At 40.1% G+C, this 16,733-nt stretch overlaps 1 protein-coding gene across 3 annotated transcripts; it reads right to left on the bottom strand.

Annotated features, from left to right (window-relative positions):
* Positions 1-275: 275 nt before the first annotated feature.
* On the bottom strand, positions 276-16,717 carry LOC135352041 (uncharacterized). Of its 3 annotated transcripts, XM_064551144.1 has the most exons (24): positions 16,616-16,717; positions 16,440-16,548; positions 16,154-16,273; positions 15,648-15,750; positions 7,056-7,758; positions 6,835-6,912; positions 6,568-6,747; positions 6,224-6,469; positions 5,906-6,073; positions 5,533-5,736; positions 5,169-5,306; positions 4,859-5,077; positions 4,570-4,689; positions 4,286-4,408; positions 3,923-4,045; positions 3,467-3,589; positions 3,170-3,292; positions 2,870-2,995; positions 2,479-2,604; positions 2,067-2,213; positions 1,758-1,889; positions 1,182-1,487; positions 846-977; positions 276-564 (listed from the first exon to the last, which is right to left on the bottom strand). In XM_064551144.1, exons 6-24 carry the CDS (start codon positions 6,896-6,898, stop codon positions 476-478), a joined length of 2,889 nt encoding a protein of 962 aa, XP_064407214.1. In that variant the 5' UTR covers positions 6,899-6,912; positions 7,056-7,758; positions 15,648-15,750; positions 16,154-16,273; positions 16,440-16,548; positions 16,616-16,717; the 3' UTR covers positions 276-475. The 3 variants fall into 3 exon arrangements, with proteins under 3 accessions (XP_064407214.1, XP_064407213.1, XP_064407215.1); XM_064551143.1 differs by lacking the exons at positions 15,648-15,750; positions 16,154-16,273; positions 16,440-16,548; positions 16,616-16,717 and having other exon boundaries at positions 7,056-7,992; XM_064551145.1 differs by lacking the exons at positions 3,467-3,589; positions 15,648-15,750; positions 16,154-16,273; positions 16,440-16,548; positions 16,616-16,717 and having other exon boundaries at positions 7,056-7,992.
* Positions 16,718-16,733: the final 16 nt, after the last annotated feature.

Below are 16,733 nucleotides of genomic sequence, written 5' to 3'. Positions count from 1 at the left end.
TCGGGTGTATGTGTCATGTGTGATCGAACTCAGTATAAAATTAATTAATTTGCCTTTAATTGTCAACACTTTCCAATATGCATGTGGGTGATGTATGGCTTAATTGTAACAACTCGATCCAACTATAGTTGACCTCATGCATGTGTCAGAGGTGATGGCCTATTGCTAAGCATGCAGACATTGTTGAGCGTGAGAATAATAATTATGTTAATTCTACGGCTACGTACTTAGCTACCAATGGGATTCTGATATCATGTGTTGCAATTAGCTCAGCCTGCCATTCCAAAACACTTATTAATTAACACTTTAAGTTGTTTGTACAAAAAATGAAGTCATGTTGTTATAAAATTATTACTGCAGCACAAATTTAATAATTCGAATAATTATCTTGATTTTGAAAAATAATGGTATCACAATAATTTATGTGGGGTAGAAAACTAGTATAAAAGTTTCATGAATTGAGTTGGTGAGAGAATCAACCCCTTCCCTTGGTCGTCTTAGTTCCCGTTTTCGTACTTCTAGATCTTGACGTTCCAGTGCTTGAATCATCAGCACCACCATTGTCTGTGTACCATAAGGGGATTACATGATGAGATAATTTTTATAGAGTTGCATTATTTTTACACCTTGTTAAGACTGAGGTTCAAAGTCGTATATTCTACTGTACGATAATTATAGACTCTGAAGGCAATTAATTTTACATCATTCGTACAAGAGCTATATAGTGCATGCATGTGTGATGTCAATAATGTTCCCATTTTTTTATGATAGTGTGCATTTAATATATAAGTCCAACAGGTCACACACATTTTATGAAACATTCATGACAGTTATTGTATACCCACCACACTGAGCTGCTTGTGATCGAGACCTGCTGCTTCTTCGGCCTCGTCTCTTGCTTGTTCTGCGACTACTGTGAGACCTACTTCGAGATGTTCCCTCGCTACCATTGTCACATACAACAGGTGGGGGTGTCACTGTGGGGGGTATGATATCATTACCTTGTGCACCATAAAACCTAGCTACTAAAAGTGTCTATAATTATAAAAGCTGCATGGTACAGTATATAACGAAAATAATAACTATAAAGTATGCGACAACAGGCCAGCACTTTCATTAGAGGACAGAAAGATAGTTTGATCGCGCAAATATGTTACAATCTTCATCTGCTATATACCTACCAATGGGTGTACATTGTCGAGGTTGATCTTCAGCTCCAGCCATAGTGTTACTCGTTCCTGTTCCAGTTCGAGATCTGGTTTTGGTTCTACGTGAGCTTGAATGACTCCTCTTTGTTCTACTCCCGGTTGTCCCGGTTGTCCCACTGCTACTGCTACTGCTGCTGCTGCTGCTGCTGCTACTGCTGCTACTGCTGCTGCTACTGCTGCTGCTACTGCTGCTACTGCTACTGCTGCTGCTGCTACTGCTGTCTTCATCGTCATCATCACTAGGGAGGTCCTCCATACAGATTGGGTTGCCAATAGTTACTGCAATGAAATTATTGCAGTCACATTAATCTATATACGTGACGTCATGTAGAGATTTTGCAAGTACTAGCTGATAATAGACACACGATTAGCAATACTGTAATGCCCATGATAATTATGAACTTTAGGTGTGTTTAAGCAATGCAGGATCTCCAATGCTTATAATTAGATGCTAGTTCTAGCTACTATATCAACAGATAATCTAAGACTACTGTAAAGCCTCTATAATGGTGGCTTGGTGACAGACGTACATGCATGTACGTAACTTACTAGGTAATACACAAACTCTTCCATCTCCAATGTAGCCTGTTCTGCAAGTGCATGTGAACCCACTCATGGTGTCCGTGCAGATGGCGTTGATGTCACAGTCGTGAGTCCCATCGAGGCACTCATTTGGTATAACTGGGTTGTGCAAAGACTCATCTAACAAGTTGCTCAAACTCAATAGAGGTAACACATTACTGTAACACACTGAATGTTGACTCACAAATGAATCATGATGCATGCATGCAGTAGCTATAGTTCATATCAATGGCAACAGTATAATAGAACATTTATTCTGGTATATACAATACTTACCTGGTATTGAGATTGTGGGTAGGGGTGTGCATTCGACTCCATCCCCTTCAAACCCAGGCCTACAATTGCACTCAAAGCTTCCGGGAAGATTTGTACAGAATGCGTTCACATCACAGTTGTGTAATCCTCTACTACATTCATTAATATCTGTAGCGGAGAATAAGAGGCAACAAGAGTCAATAAGAATTAAGGACATAATAATTTGTACGTGCCAGCCCAGTCTCAAGCAATAGGTAAATTATAGCGAACTATATAGGTATACAGTGAGGTACAAACTGTATACAGCGTACACTCTCGACTACTCGCCAAATAACTATAGGCCTTGGCGGATTATAGAGTAGACGTATATTTTTCTAGTGTTCATATCAATACAAGGAAGGTTAGTATATATGTTATAGACCTATACACTAACCGATACAAGTGAATCCATTTCCTGTGTAGCCAGGTCTGCAGTTACATCTGTAGCTACCAATGGTGTTGGTACAGATTGCATTCGAATCACAAAAATTGGTTGATCCACTTAGACACTCATTTATATCTGCATGATAGTGGACAGTTACATACGTAAATCCCTACTCTATATTTTCTATATAGGCTTCGTTCTCACATGGGTATATATATTATGTCCCGGTATATTGTGTCCCACTTATATGTTTTAGTATTGCTAGAAGAAGGTATTATTTTATACTTTCGAGTTGTTATTTGTCATAACTGAAATATGCTATATGATACCAATTACCAAACACACGCATGCACAAGAAATAGCTATAAGTTGTACATCGTATAATAATACCTGTGCTTACCTTGACACAAGACGAAGCCGTTTCCAGTGAAGCCTTGTCTGCATACACAGCTGTAGCTGCCAGGTAGGTTGATGCATATAGCATTCACGACACAACTGTGTGTTCCTAGTCTGCACTCATCAATGTCTGTAAGGAATGAAGTGTTATTTCGTACACACTATAATTAATTTTATGTGGACTACTGTTCCTTAATTTTCTTTCCTAAACCATTTACAAAAATACATTTACAGTACGTGTATTATGTGGTGTTGTAAGTTGTCAGTCGATTTCAGTACATGCAATGAATGCATGTGTACACACCTTGACACACGACGCCATTTCCAGTGTAGCCTTGTCTACATGCGCAGCTGAAGCTGCCAGGTAGGTTGATGCATATTGCATTCACGTCACAGTTGTGTGTTCCTAGTCTGCACTCATCAATGTCTGTTAGGAATGAAGTGCTGAAAGTTATTATTTCGTACACACTATTATGTGGACTACTGTTCCTTAATTCTCTTTCCTAAACCATTTACAAAAATACGTTTACAGTACGTATATTATGTGGTGTGTAAGTTGTCAGTCGATTTCAGTACATGCAATGAATGCATGTGTACACACCTTGACACACGACGCCATTTCCAGTGTAGCCTTGTCTGCATGCGCAGCTGAAGCTGCCAGGTAGGTTGATGCATATTGCGTTCACGTCACAGTTGTGTGTTCCTAGTCTGCACTCATCAATGTCTGTCAGGAATAAATTGTTGAAAGTGGTCACACTGTACAGACTATAATAGTATACATCTTCTCTTTCCTTGCCCAGCACATCACACATGCACCTACAATTATGTATACAATCAGAGGAGGTACGACATGCACGAGTTTATAGGCTTGGTCACGTGCAAAATTCAACAGTAAACCCATTGTTGCATGTGATCAAATACATCAATTTTAGCCTAATTAAGGTACAGATGTTAGTGATGGTTGTGAGCCATCAAGATTGCGTTGACGTACGTTGTCTATAGCTAAGCAACACAGCTGATATTCAGTATAATGCAAATGTAGCATATGTATGTATACCTTGACACACGAAGCCATTTCCAGTGTAGCCTTGTCTGCATGCGCAGCTGAAGCTGCCAGGTAGGTTGATGCATATAGCATTCACGTCACAGTTGTGTGTTCCTAGTCTGCACTCATCAATGTCTGCCAGGAATGAAGTGTTGAATTGGAAGTGGTCACACTGCGTACAGACTCTACATACTGACTACACATCACACATCATGCACACATCACACACATCACACATCCACCTATATATAGTATATCCTTGAGCCGCCAATTGCAAAATTGCGTGGTATGTATATGTAAGCAACACCGCTGACTCAGTATACATGCAAATGCAAGTAAAGGCAGCATTTACATGGCTGTATCATGCCAACTCACCTCGACATATGAATCCATTCCCCTCGTAGCCTGCTTTGCAAGCACATGTGTAGCTGCCTTCAGTATCAGTACAATCAGCATTGATATCGCAGTTGTCAGTCCCTTCCAGGCACTCGTTAATGTCTGCACATGTAAAACGATAACATAAACCTCTAGAAGTTTGCAGACAGTTGTATAGGTCTAAGTTAACGCACAATTGTTGATACTAAAAAAGCAACGAAGCAATACTCACATGCAGTATACTGCTGTCACATAGATTATCTATAAGAGGTGATGTGACTTACTCTCGCACTCCTTTCCATCTCCCCTGTATCCGGACCTGCAAATGCATTGCGACAACCCTTCGTTATCCGAGACAATGCAGTCAGCATTTGGTGAGCAATCATCACACGGATCTCTGGGTGCTGCAAATTAATGAAGTAATGAAAAAGAGATCAATCAGTATTCTATAAGTGAGCTTCACATAAGTATATATAGAAAACTGTATATATGCTATAATGAATTTAGTCATTACCTCAACAACTATTCTCAATGACTGATCAAACAATAATTATATAAACCGTGACTTCTTACGTGTTTCGTCGTCGATAATGACCACAGTGATGACAGAAGGATCCACATCAATGTCGAGCCCTTCATTATCCTCCGGAGGAAATACCACTGTGATGGTGAAACTCTCGTTTCCCTCAAACACAGAGTCATCAATAATGCTAAAGGTAAAGCACTGCTCCGGGGAATTATTGTCTAGGAAAACCTCAGAATTTCCAAATAGTCCGTTGAAATCCACGAACTCTGTGTCCAAAAAATAGATTGATCATGTATGTTCAATTTTACCAATGATTATAGGAAAGTATAATGAGAATTAGTAGTCCATAAATTATACCTGTGGCAGTGTTTCCTTCCACTACGATCCTCCCGACAAGAAACAGTTCAAAAGCATTGCTGATACTCAAACAAACATCCAGCTCTGGCTCTGATTCTGACCCGGTTACCACTGTGGTCACGAAGCCCACCCGTACATCTGTAATAGTTGTTGGTAATAATTATCATACTAATATTATTAGCCGCTCTAGTTCTATATAATAGCTACAAAAGTATATGTCGTGATTGCCTTGAATTTATGTTGACATTCAGATTTAGGACAGGGTGTACTGCATAATTATTACTATAATATTATTTCTTGCGAACATAATAAGTGTTCAAAAATAAAATCGCAAAAATTGTATGAAATCACGAGAATTATATACCTTCATCATCTTTGATAGTTATTGTAGCACTGTCCGGCGTACTCAACGTGTAAACTGTAGTGTCTTCTGGTACGGCAAGAAATATATTGAATGTCTCTGCGAGTTCAGCTATGCCGTCATCGATGACAGAGAATGGCACAAGCACACTCTGCTGCTCAGGAGATAAGGTCAGAGTCTTTAATTCAGTTATTTGAAAGTCCTTTCCTGCAGTGCAAACAGTAATAATAATTATAACTATATAGTATAGTGTACTTCAGCTCATGCAACCCAACACAATTCTATAGTAATTGGCTATTTTACTGATCTTTTTTCACTGACTTCTGAATAACTTACGGCCAATTTAAAGCTCTCTAAGAGAATTGTTCTCACTTACCATTTTCTGCCAACCCATCTCCGCCCGATGCAGGTGTCAGCTGTACAACGACCGACAACTCTTGCTCAGTAATTCGACCATCTACTTTCACGATAGATACAAGATCATTTTTATCACTATCTTGCTCAGGGACAGTGAAGCTGGCCTTTTCAAACGCCAGCTGGATATCTGTCACGGTAAATTAAAGAGAGGCAAGATTATAATAGTATATAAAATTATCGGGATCAATAAAGGAAAGGTGCATGGTGACTAAACACATAGTGTGAAAGCCGTTTGCCTGTCAAATTTGCATGGTCTCTTATTCTGTATAACACTCACCATCATCATCTTGTATGACAATCAGTGCCACTCCCTGTCTGATAAGGATGATACCGTCATCCAAGTCTCTCTGATCATGCTCCGCTGATACGTTAAACTCAAGCACGGCAAAGAATCCTTCAGGAGCTTCGTTAATATCGTCATTAATAAACTCCAGGAAGACGGTTTGGTCCATTGCTCCAGCTGATGGTGGAATTATAATCGTTTTTTCTGTTTCAACAAAATCCCTTCGACCATTCTCTCCTTCTGCAAGTTGAAAATAATGTATATAATTATTTGCAAACTATACAATAATTTTACTCAAAAATTATACCAATACATTCGACGCCCTTGGTTATACGTACGTTCTGCTGGATTGGGTAGGACAATATCTCCTGGTCGTTGAGTAACTTTGCTGAATGGCAGAGTTCTGAGAATGAAAGACAGAGGGCCAAAATTTTCGTTTTGCTTCTGAATGACCACATTCACGCCTCCTGATCCCTCCACCTCACTGTAGTCCAGTTCACCGAATCCCACTTGGATACCTGCATGTGAATATCAGTCGATTAAATATCAATGAGTGTTTTAAGTCTATCACAATTATAGAAATAGTATACAGCATGCATGCACACCTTGACTTTGGTGTGACATCACGAAGAGCAACAGTGTTGCAGAAAGAATTGCTTTAGGGATCATCTCTTCTATAATAGCTGTGGGTATACACGCAGAAATACATAATTATAAGTTTTATTGCTGCTTGCATGGTGTTTGTTTGTTTGTAGCATGCAATCAAACAGGGCATGTCGAAAGTTTGTAGCTGCATGCATCTATAGCTATAGTATCAAGTTGTTACCTTTCTCCAATCAGTTGTTGCAGATTCTTGAACACTTGAGTTCTTTCACTGGTGTAATATGTTTGTAAACAGCTTGAGAATGAGGCATGGCAACTGGTTACCTCTGTTTTATACCACACAGTATACCTCCAAGAAGCCACTTCGGTGCAATGGCTGCTAGTGACACTACATGTACCTTCCTGGGAATGTTATCTGTGCAGACGTACATCCTGCATTCTTTTGGTAGTTATGACAGACTCTGTGGTAACATTGTTTGCTAAACAAACCACAAGTTCTGTATACTTCCTGTTGTCTAGGAAATGAATGCCTCACAATTGGAAGACACTTTTACATTGTGAGTTTCTATGTAACAGTGATGTATGAAAGGTTCAAAGAGAAACACCATCCAATGTGACATGAATGATACAAAGAATATAGCTATTATTTCCCATGCATGAATTGCCAATCAGTAAAGCTAACTTGTCTCGTTAGGATTTTGTACTTGAAAAATGTGTGGTTTGTGAACACTGCATAGATACAAGACGGTACCTGGTTGTTGCAGCTATTGAAATCACTGACTTATACAAACTCTCCCATCATTAGGATACAATTTTCTTATAGGCAGAAATGCAATGTCGTGTCGTCTGAGTGTTCTATCCAGGCATCCCCTTAGGCGTATATGATGTCACAATACCAGCCAACACATTGGCAGCAGCGCTGTGTTCTAATTAAAGGAAGTACAAAATGACATTGTGTAACAATAACCACTCAGTTGCAAGAGCGCTGAATCCCATGATATACAACATTGCGTGGCTTCTAAAATGATTTTTAGCATAATACACCCTAGGGCGTACAAACTATTCTCAGGTGTGGTTTTCTTTGAAAGTTACCAAAAAAAGACTGATACTGTTGAATTCGAACATGCAGAGGAAATGTAGAAGATTCTTGTAATAGCTGGCAACGGAAGCATGCATGTTCCTACTCACTGTGCATGCATGGGTATTCTTAATTATAGATCACAGTGTCGGGATATTTTTGCAAGGATGAAAGTTAAGGGTGCAGTTAAGGGTGCCATACAACACCGCAGTTCCGAGTATATTCAAAGGTCACTTTAAGTGAAAGGAATGTTCACTTCCTTGAATTGTTTAACTATAGAATTGTAATAACCACGAGTTGGCTGTTGAAATGCATGAGCATTCAATTAACGAGACAGTCTTGCAATTGTGTCTTAAGGGCTGGTAAGCAGTCATTCCATGAACATTGTGCAACGAAATGCTAGAGGCCATTCCACGAAATATAAATGCCTCGAAAATTTTGCGCTATACGGATAAGTATATATAGAGAACACTAAGAATTGTGTGAGGATGGATATAGCTTATAAACGTATATACATGCAGTGGTTTGACAACGAGTTGTCCAGAGCAAGGGCATATCATAACAAACCTTAGTGCCTTTAATATAAGGTTGGCTTATTTATAACACTTGAATATATCAGTAATAACTGTATAGTATAATTATTGTTCTGCATGGACAAGAACAACTGCATGTGTAAGACAACTGTATATAGTTACAGAGCAAGAGCAAGGATTGATAAAACTCAAATTAACGAACAGTCAGCCTCTACCAAGGAACTATGATATTCATAGGTGGATGACAGAGTTGTGGTTTTGCCATGATGCCCTTGGCTCTGGGGCAACTTTCGTGCAAACCACTGTTTACTTCCCTTGTTATCAAGAGGTTACTAGTAGTACCAAATATGGAAATGTTATAGGGCATTATTGTTATCTGGGTGCCCTCTGACTCACTGTTGTTCCTTTGCACCCCTTTCCTGCAAGTGGGTAGATCAAAGGTATGCTGTGTATCCTCAGGCTACAACAATGGCCTAAGGCTTTAATGCTTTCGTTGTTTTGTCATACGTAACCAATAGGCCTCTGTTTTGGCAGGAAAGGCATAAATGATTAGACTGAGACTCTGCAAACTTCCTATACATTATACCCTTGCTCATAGTTGCCCTAAATTGGGAATAATAATAATAGAAGGCAATAATTATTTTACAGACCATAATGTTGATTCTCTATCTATGTTACAATTTAGAGCAATTACCATAATTATAGTGCGAAATTTTTGAGGCACTTATTATTTCATGGAATGGCCTCTAAAAGCATTTCGTTGCACAATGTTCGTGGAATGACTGCTTACCGGAAAGCCACGCCTTTAATCTTTGCACGTTATAGAAGATATTTCTAACAATTTTTGTTGACTTAATTTTTGTGTAGGATTGCTAACCCACAAAATCTGCGAAAATAAGCCACTCGAAAATTCGCACTACTATATGGTACGTTCTATTGTGCTGAGAATGGTCTGATTATAAAGACATTCCTAAGCCTGCAGCTGTATGTTCAACTGCATACATGCATGGCTTCTGTTGGCATACATATCATGTAGCACTTGACCATGCAGCACTTTCCTCATTGTCTGTGGTATATGTACGCCCACCATGCACTCTTCTCTCAGGCTATTGTCACATTTTACACACCTTTGAATAATTCAGGAATTGAAAACATTTTTTCAGTGCTAATAGGTGAGAAAAAACAAAACACTCGATCGAATTATGACGTCCTTCGTTCAAGTTGTTTTCTTTCATATAAGCTTAATTGTTCTGATACAAACAAAGCTGTGCAAGGAATGTGCACACATTCTTTTATTGTTGTTTGTCTCTTACGGTCTGCGTTCTTGTGTATAACTGTTTGGCTCAGTTTCATAACATTCCTTTCCTAAAGAGACCACATACCGTTAATTCTTAGTATTTACACATCATTATAGCTGCCTGCAATTCTATTCATTCATTCTCTCAAACTGTTCAACATGATTATGGGCACACAAAACTAGACAACGCTGAGCATCAAGACGGGACGGAGAATATGTAACATACATTGTAGGGCAAGTTTGCGTTTGGGTTACCGCTGTTTATTGATCGAGGATAATAGTTGTTTGTTCATAATATTTATTATTTATACTAACTGTAAAAGACTCACATTTATATACTCGTATCACATTTATATTTTATATACCCGTATGTAGATCTAAGCTGGACAATGAACAATATTCTAGTTGCATGCATTGTCATAGATAGCATGGCTTGACAAAATCTGAGCACAATCACTCATATAATTATATGGTATGTTACTATTCAGTGGACAGCTAATGAACTTATACAATTTAAGCCTAACAACATTGTAATTAGGTAAATACCTCCGATAAAATTGCCTATACATTTTTTTAATTGCTCACAAGCCTATAGCTACCTATCCCCCTCCCCCAAATACATTATGTGCCAAGGCCTATATCATGTGTCCCGTCTGAAATGTATACCCAACCATAGAAATTAGGATCACTATACTCACGAGCCCCAATGTTATAATTTAGAAGCTCTGCATGGATGTACACATTGTATTACTCTAACTTTAAAGAGCAAAAAGCACAAATTTGTTATATGCATGTGTTATGAAAAGTCAGTGTCCTCAATATACCCCTCCCAGTTCCCTCCCCTATCCCATAACACACACAGGTAAATGCAGCTGATACGCACATTCATATGAGCCAAATAGACATTTTAATACAGCAGCTGCCATGACTTGAATGATGCATGTATGAAATATACATTAACACGCTCTGTGCAGGTTGAGGCTGCAGTGGCCAGTGGACCCTGGGCCCAGTGACTACTTTTTCCTCAGTCTACATGATTACCACGATGATGTGTGCATATGCATGCATATGAGGTGCTCAACCGCACCTCTCTCATGATGATCATCCTAGGAGGGACTGCCATGGCTTGTGTTTGCAGGCATTGTAAGTGTAAAGTCTATTGTACAATAAACATCACATAATTATTATTGTCCAAATACTTGAAAGCACATGCATGACTGTGTCTAATGTAATAAATTAGTGCCCGTTACTACTAATCAAATAGATACAGATCGTTATTTAGTTCTCACGAACAACTATAGAAGTGTAAAATGTTTTGTTTTTTAGCTGTGTACATGTCTTCCCTACATGCAGAAGCAACCACTATCACACATAGTTTCGGATCCAAGCCGTAAGCGCAGCTTGGACCCGAGACCAATCGCACATGCAGTCAACCCACAATTCCATAGCCAATATGCATCATCTGTGTATTGTATTACAGCATGGAGATAATAGTAACGATAAGCAACTCGCAGTTCACAGGATATTACTTTTTACAGCACTCCATCCACAAAAAGTAATAATAAGCATATAGTTATTAAGTCAGTGTACCAACATGGTGGTTGTTTGTATTCATTAATTTTTGATTTTTGTGTACATTGAATTGATGTATAATTATAGTACAGTTATAGTTACTAAATCACAATACACGGCTATATACATGCATTTCGCTAAGATTGTATAGTAACAGCACTTAGTGGTGAGAGTGTATACGACTATTGATAGCACAGTTAAACTGATCCCAGAGTATTTGGATGTGAGGTAGGAGTACCATCGTTAAACAGGACCTCATGGACAGGTAGGTCTGTATAGAGAGACTCAGAGAGGGGAGGGGTATAGTCTGTATTTCACGAGAGTTTTATATGTCCATACGTACATATCTCTACTCTATCTATGGTGCGTGTAGAGTAGACTACCGAATTTCATCAGATGTCAATAATTGTCAGCTAAAAGTGCGTATAATGTACAAACAAAACGATTGACTGCAAACACCAATAGGTGGCTATGGGACTACTAACCAGCGAACATTTGGATGGGCTAAGTCGCTTCCATGGCCAGTCGGAGCTGTGATCACTAGAAAAAAACTGTCCAATAATTTGATTTTGTCGAGTGTAATCTATTGGGCTCAGTCTTACGGTGGCCGAGAAGGGTCACCCGCCTCCGCCTACCGCTACAATAAACTGCATGCGCTTCAATTCTAAGCGCATGCGGAGTTTTTGTTGACCACGCGCTTAAATCTAAACGCTTGCGGTAGGCACATTAATCGCACGCAGTTAAACAAAGAGCTGCTAACAATTTTCAGATTAGTCTGCACAAGATTAAAGGTCAATAAATCATATCTGCATTGTAATTAACGCAAGGTATTCCTTGGCTATTGACAGATGCAGGACATGATTCATTGACCTTTTAATTTGTGCAAACTGATCTTTGTTTAACTGCGCTTGTTTAATGTGTTTACCGCAAGCGTTCAGAATTCAGCGCACGCGGTTCATTGTGGCAGTAGACTCTTCTTATTGCTGATTCAGCACTTTACTTACAAACTAGCTCAGCTTTTCAAGGTTTGCTGGCTATAAAATTGCTCCACCATGTACTGTACTCTATCTAGATTGTACAGTGGCCGAGAAGGGTCACCCGCCTCCGCCTACAGTCACAATGAATCGCGCGCGCTTAATTCTGAACGCTCATGGTAAACACATTAAGCGCACACAGTTGTTCCTGATGTCAGTGCGCGCAGAGGCGGGTGACCTTTCAATAGTCACCATAGGTAGTATCAGATTGTTGAGCATGACCCGCGAGACTAGTCTCGCCTGAGCCTTCGTTGCTGATTGTAGCTATCTGTTGTTCCCATGCGCATTGACTCACATAAAAGTTGGTAAAGGGTCACGAGTACAAAAAACGAATATCGTGCCGGTCCATGGCCGACACACACACATACACACACACAGACCACAGACAGACAAAATCTCACTATAGGTATCGCTTGCCCCAATGAAGACATAGCTACATAAATAGATAAAACTAGTTTCCAGATGTGGCCTTTCCCTGCAGAGATAAAACAGTTTGAACACAAGTCAAAATATGTGAAATACTGCCAAACACCACTACCAATCCTATGACAGTCATAGGATAGTGTTGATGTTTTTTCCACATACTTATTAGCATAACCACTACATAGGCTATGCAGTGGTTTGTGGAAAAAATATCAACACTTCCCCTGAATGTTATTAGTTAGTAACTATATGGCTTTTGTGTATTAGTATTTAGGAATTTACTTGTTAGTGCGATGTCTGTAGCCTATAGCGTCCCTCTTTGTTTGTTGGTTATAAAGAGGCCCTGTGTGTGATGTTTTGTTTTGTTAGTCGTCTCTCGTGAAGTTATTGTAGCCCAGCAGAGGAGGTTGGACATCACTTGAACTTTCACTAATTATGACCTTTTAATGACATTCCAGGCCAAATTGCTTTTCGTTTTTGCTGACTCAGCAGTGGAACATGACTGGATCTAGGTGGATCTAGCTAGTACGGATATTATGTGCTGATAGGGTTAGGTCCAGTAACCATCATAGACACCAAACACAACTAGCTGTCAACAGATTCAGCGACAGAAACCGTGCAGAAATATTGTCTCATGAGCCTGCAAAAGTGATCGCGGGCTTCTTAGCTACAGTTTGAGAGTGGATGCTAGTGCTAGAAAAGAGAAAATTGATGGAGTAATAACGACATCAGGCATTCAGCTAATCTAAGACACCAGCAGAGATTAGCTGTGTTTCAGTTTTATATGATGAGAAATGGCAGCCAAAAGTCAGTGTGTTATTGGTTGCCCAAGGCTTTTGATAACCTGTACAATACAAGACAGATAATGGCAGAGGGCAGCAGTTGAATTGAGAGTAGTTGGTCAGACTTATACAAACTGTCTTAAAATCGCTGCCACTCCTCGGTTCAAAGAAGGACTGCCAAGATTTCTACGTTCATCAGCTGTTCCATGCTAATCCACAAGTTGTGGCACAACAGACACTGGTACAAGGATCTATAATATCAAAAGACTGGCTAGATAGATCTGTGTAAATGTCTTTAGCTTTGACCATAGATAGAGCAAAGAGGGATTGGCAACAAAATCAACCTCGAATAACCATCCGTGTTGCCCCGGCGTTACTCGAGGCTGTCTACTTCAACGTAGGAAGACAGCCTCGAGTAAAGCACAGGCTGGGAATGGTTGAGGAGACAACTGATTGTCTTACTGTCAGTATAACAATCCAGGGCCGTAGCCACCAGTCAGGTTAGTCAGGTTTCAACCTGACCACTTTTTCCGAGGTGAATAGGCAATGGTCGTCACTACAATAAACACATAATGGACAAAATGTGCAGTGAACTCCTTCTGCAGTTGCAAAACATGCAAGCATAAATTTATGCTAGAACTATAAGTGATCAAGACTATTAATCTATAAGTATTGCATGCTATCATTGCTATGGCTGTCAATGTTGAGAGAGAATCCCTTCCAAGTCTTCCAGACCAAGCTCACCATCAGCTAATAATTTGTTGTTCCCGAAGCGATCATCATTTGCAAACCAGTTCTGTGGTCTTGCCAAATAAAACTTTGCTGTTTCTCCATCATGATGAGAATCAAGATGTTGTGTTCTGTAACATTATTTTGTGTTAGGGCTAAGCTTTAAAGCTAAACAGAATCTAGTCCCAGCAGTAGTCAGTAGACAAGGGGCGTAACCAACGATACCAGAAGTGGGCGTGGCCCTAAAAATTTAGGCGCGCTATGCGCGCCGATTTGTTCCATTTCATAACCTGACCACTCTAAAGTTGGTGGCTACGGCCCTGCAATCCTGCTGCTGATTTTAGACTTCATTTCCATGCTTGAGGCTATATGTGATCCAGCTAGGACACTACTTAGTTAGACAATCTTAGCTATATTATAGGTGCTATTGGTACATAGCCATAAAAAACGGTGAAAAGAGGTGAAACTAGCTCTTTCTCAACAATCTAGAAAAATTTTTGGGAATTTCCACATAATACACATCATCAAGAAGCATGGAAATGAAGTTTTGGGGGGTCTTAGAAAGCTCTGTGTAAGGCCTCAAACATAAAAAAAGTGTTTCGCGGCGTTATGGTGGGGGACAACACGCATCGTTTCAGGATTAAGCCACACCTCCTGCACAAAGGTCTACGTTTTAACTTCCGTTGCCAATCCCTCTCTTCTTTATCTATGCTTTGACGCATCAGAGTAAATTGCATAATTTGCACGTGACATTATTAGCATTTCTGATTTACACAAGCTAGCTGTAGCCTAGCCTCGTTCCCAGGAGTCGACCTAGCGTTCAATTGGAGACGGATCGGCCTGGGAACGAGGCTAGCTGTAGCTAGTTTTTGGCAGCACATTAATTATTTATGAATACTTAGTACAGTCATACTAAAATGGCATCTGAATGAAAATGATCGACTACTAAAATGATCGAAAGTTAATTATTAATTAATTATTATTAGTGCAGCTTTGCATCTCTTTTCTCACTCTTGCAGCTAGCGTTCTAGTGCAGAGCTAACTACTAGTAGTAGAATAGCTAAGTTATGTATATTAACAGATGTTGCTACGCACTATTCTGAAGAGACTGCAATGGCATTCGCAAAACTAGGTAACTCTAGCATTATTTTGTAAATCCACGAATTCCAATCCAGGAAAACATGCCTAGAAGCCTATATAGAAACTCTTACTTGCACTTCATTGATCCTTCAGCAACTGTAGCAGTCTACACGTACACACACACACACACACACACACACACACACACACACACACACACACACACACTACCATATACCTAGCTTGCGCATGCCCACCGAGGCATAATAAATAACTCAATAGCTCACCTTCTGGTTTTCCCTACAGCATCAATCTCATCAATGTACATGATGCACGGTGCATGTTTCCTTGACTGGCTGAAGAGGTCACGAACCCTTGCTGCCCCAGTGCCTGAGGGGGACCATAATACAATAATAACATTGCCTATGCTCAGCCGGATAATAACATTGCCTAGGGGCTGGTGTATCTATGACTACCAACAGCTGCTGCTAATCATTAATTGTTCTTAGGAAGTGATAAAATTATTTGCTGACATCGTAATACATGCATGTCAGCAAATAATTTTCTTTGGAAAGTAGACCACAGGAAGTGATAAACATCTCCATATAATTCCCTTGTAATGAACACAACTAACAGTACGTCGGTATGTATTTTGGTGTGTATTTTATTGAACGACAACATAATGCTGGATACAGCATACCTTGTAGTGTACATACACACAAAGCTACATGCAGTCACCCTCACACCCTCACACCCTCACACCTCACACTCCCCACTTTTCTCACACCCTCACCTGCGTACACCTCCACAAAGTCCGACCCAGCGATGGAGAGGAAGGGAACACACGCCTCGGCCGCTAGTGCACGTGCTAGTAGAGTCTTTCCAGTCCCGGGGGGCCGTACAATAGTGCCCCCTAGTGGGGGGCAGGGTGTGGGGTTAGGGGGAAGAAAATACATACCTCTAGTACGAAGTTCTTTATAATAGTTATGTGGGATAGATGTACCCATGCACAGCTCAAAGGGAAATGACAATATGGCACTAGCCATAATTATTACTATAATGTACCAACATGGGCTCACCTTGGGTGTCCGTGCTCCCAGCTCTGAGTAGCGTTGTGGGTACTTGAGGTAGTCCACGAACTCAACCACTTCGTTCTTTGCTTCCTCCATCCCCGCCACGTCAGCAAAACTGAAAGAATTAAAGAACACATAATTATATAACGGGGATTTGAGTGAGTGGGTGTACTGAATGGTACCTGGTGTCCAGTTGAGTGGGGTCTGTGATAATGGTCGGTTGAATCATATCCTGCATAGGAGATGATGTACAAGTTTTGTCCAAATTTCCCAGGGAAACCCCAGGGGAAATCCAGCTAT

This window comes from Halichondria panicea, chromosome 1 (assembly GCF_963675165.1).
Source record: "Halichondria panicea chromosome 1, odHalPani1.1, whole genome shotgun sequence".
Lineage (NCBI taxonomy): Eukaryota > Metazoa > Porifera > Demospongiae > Suberitida > Halichondriidae > Halichondria > Halichondria panicea.
Note: the sequence above shows the minus strand (reverse complement) of the source record. Positions and strands in the feature narration are given on the sequence as shown.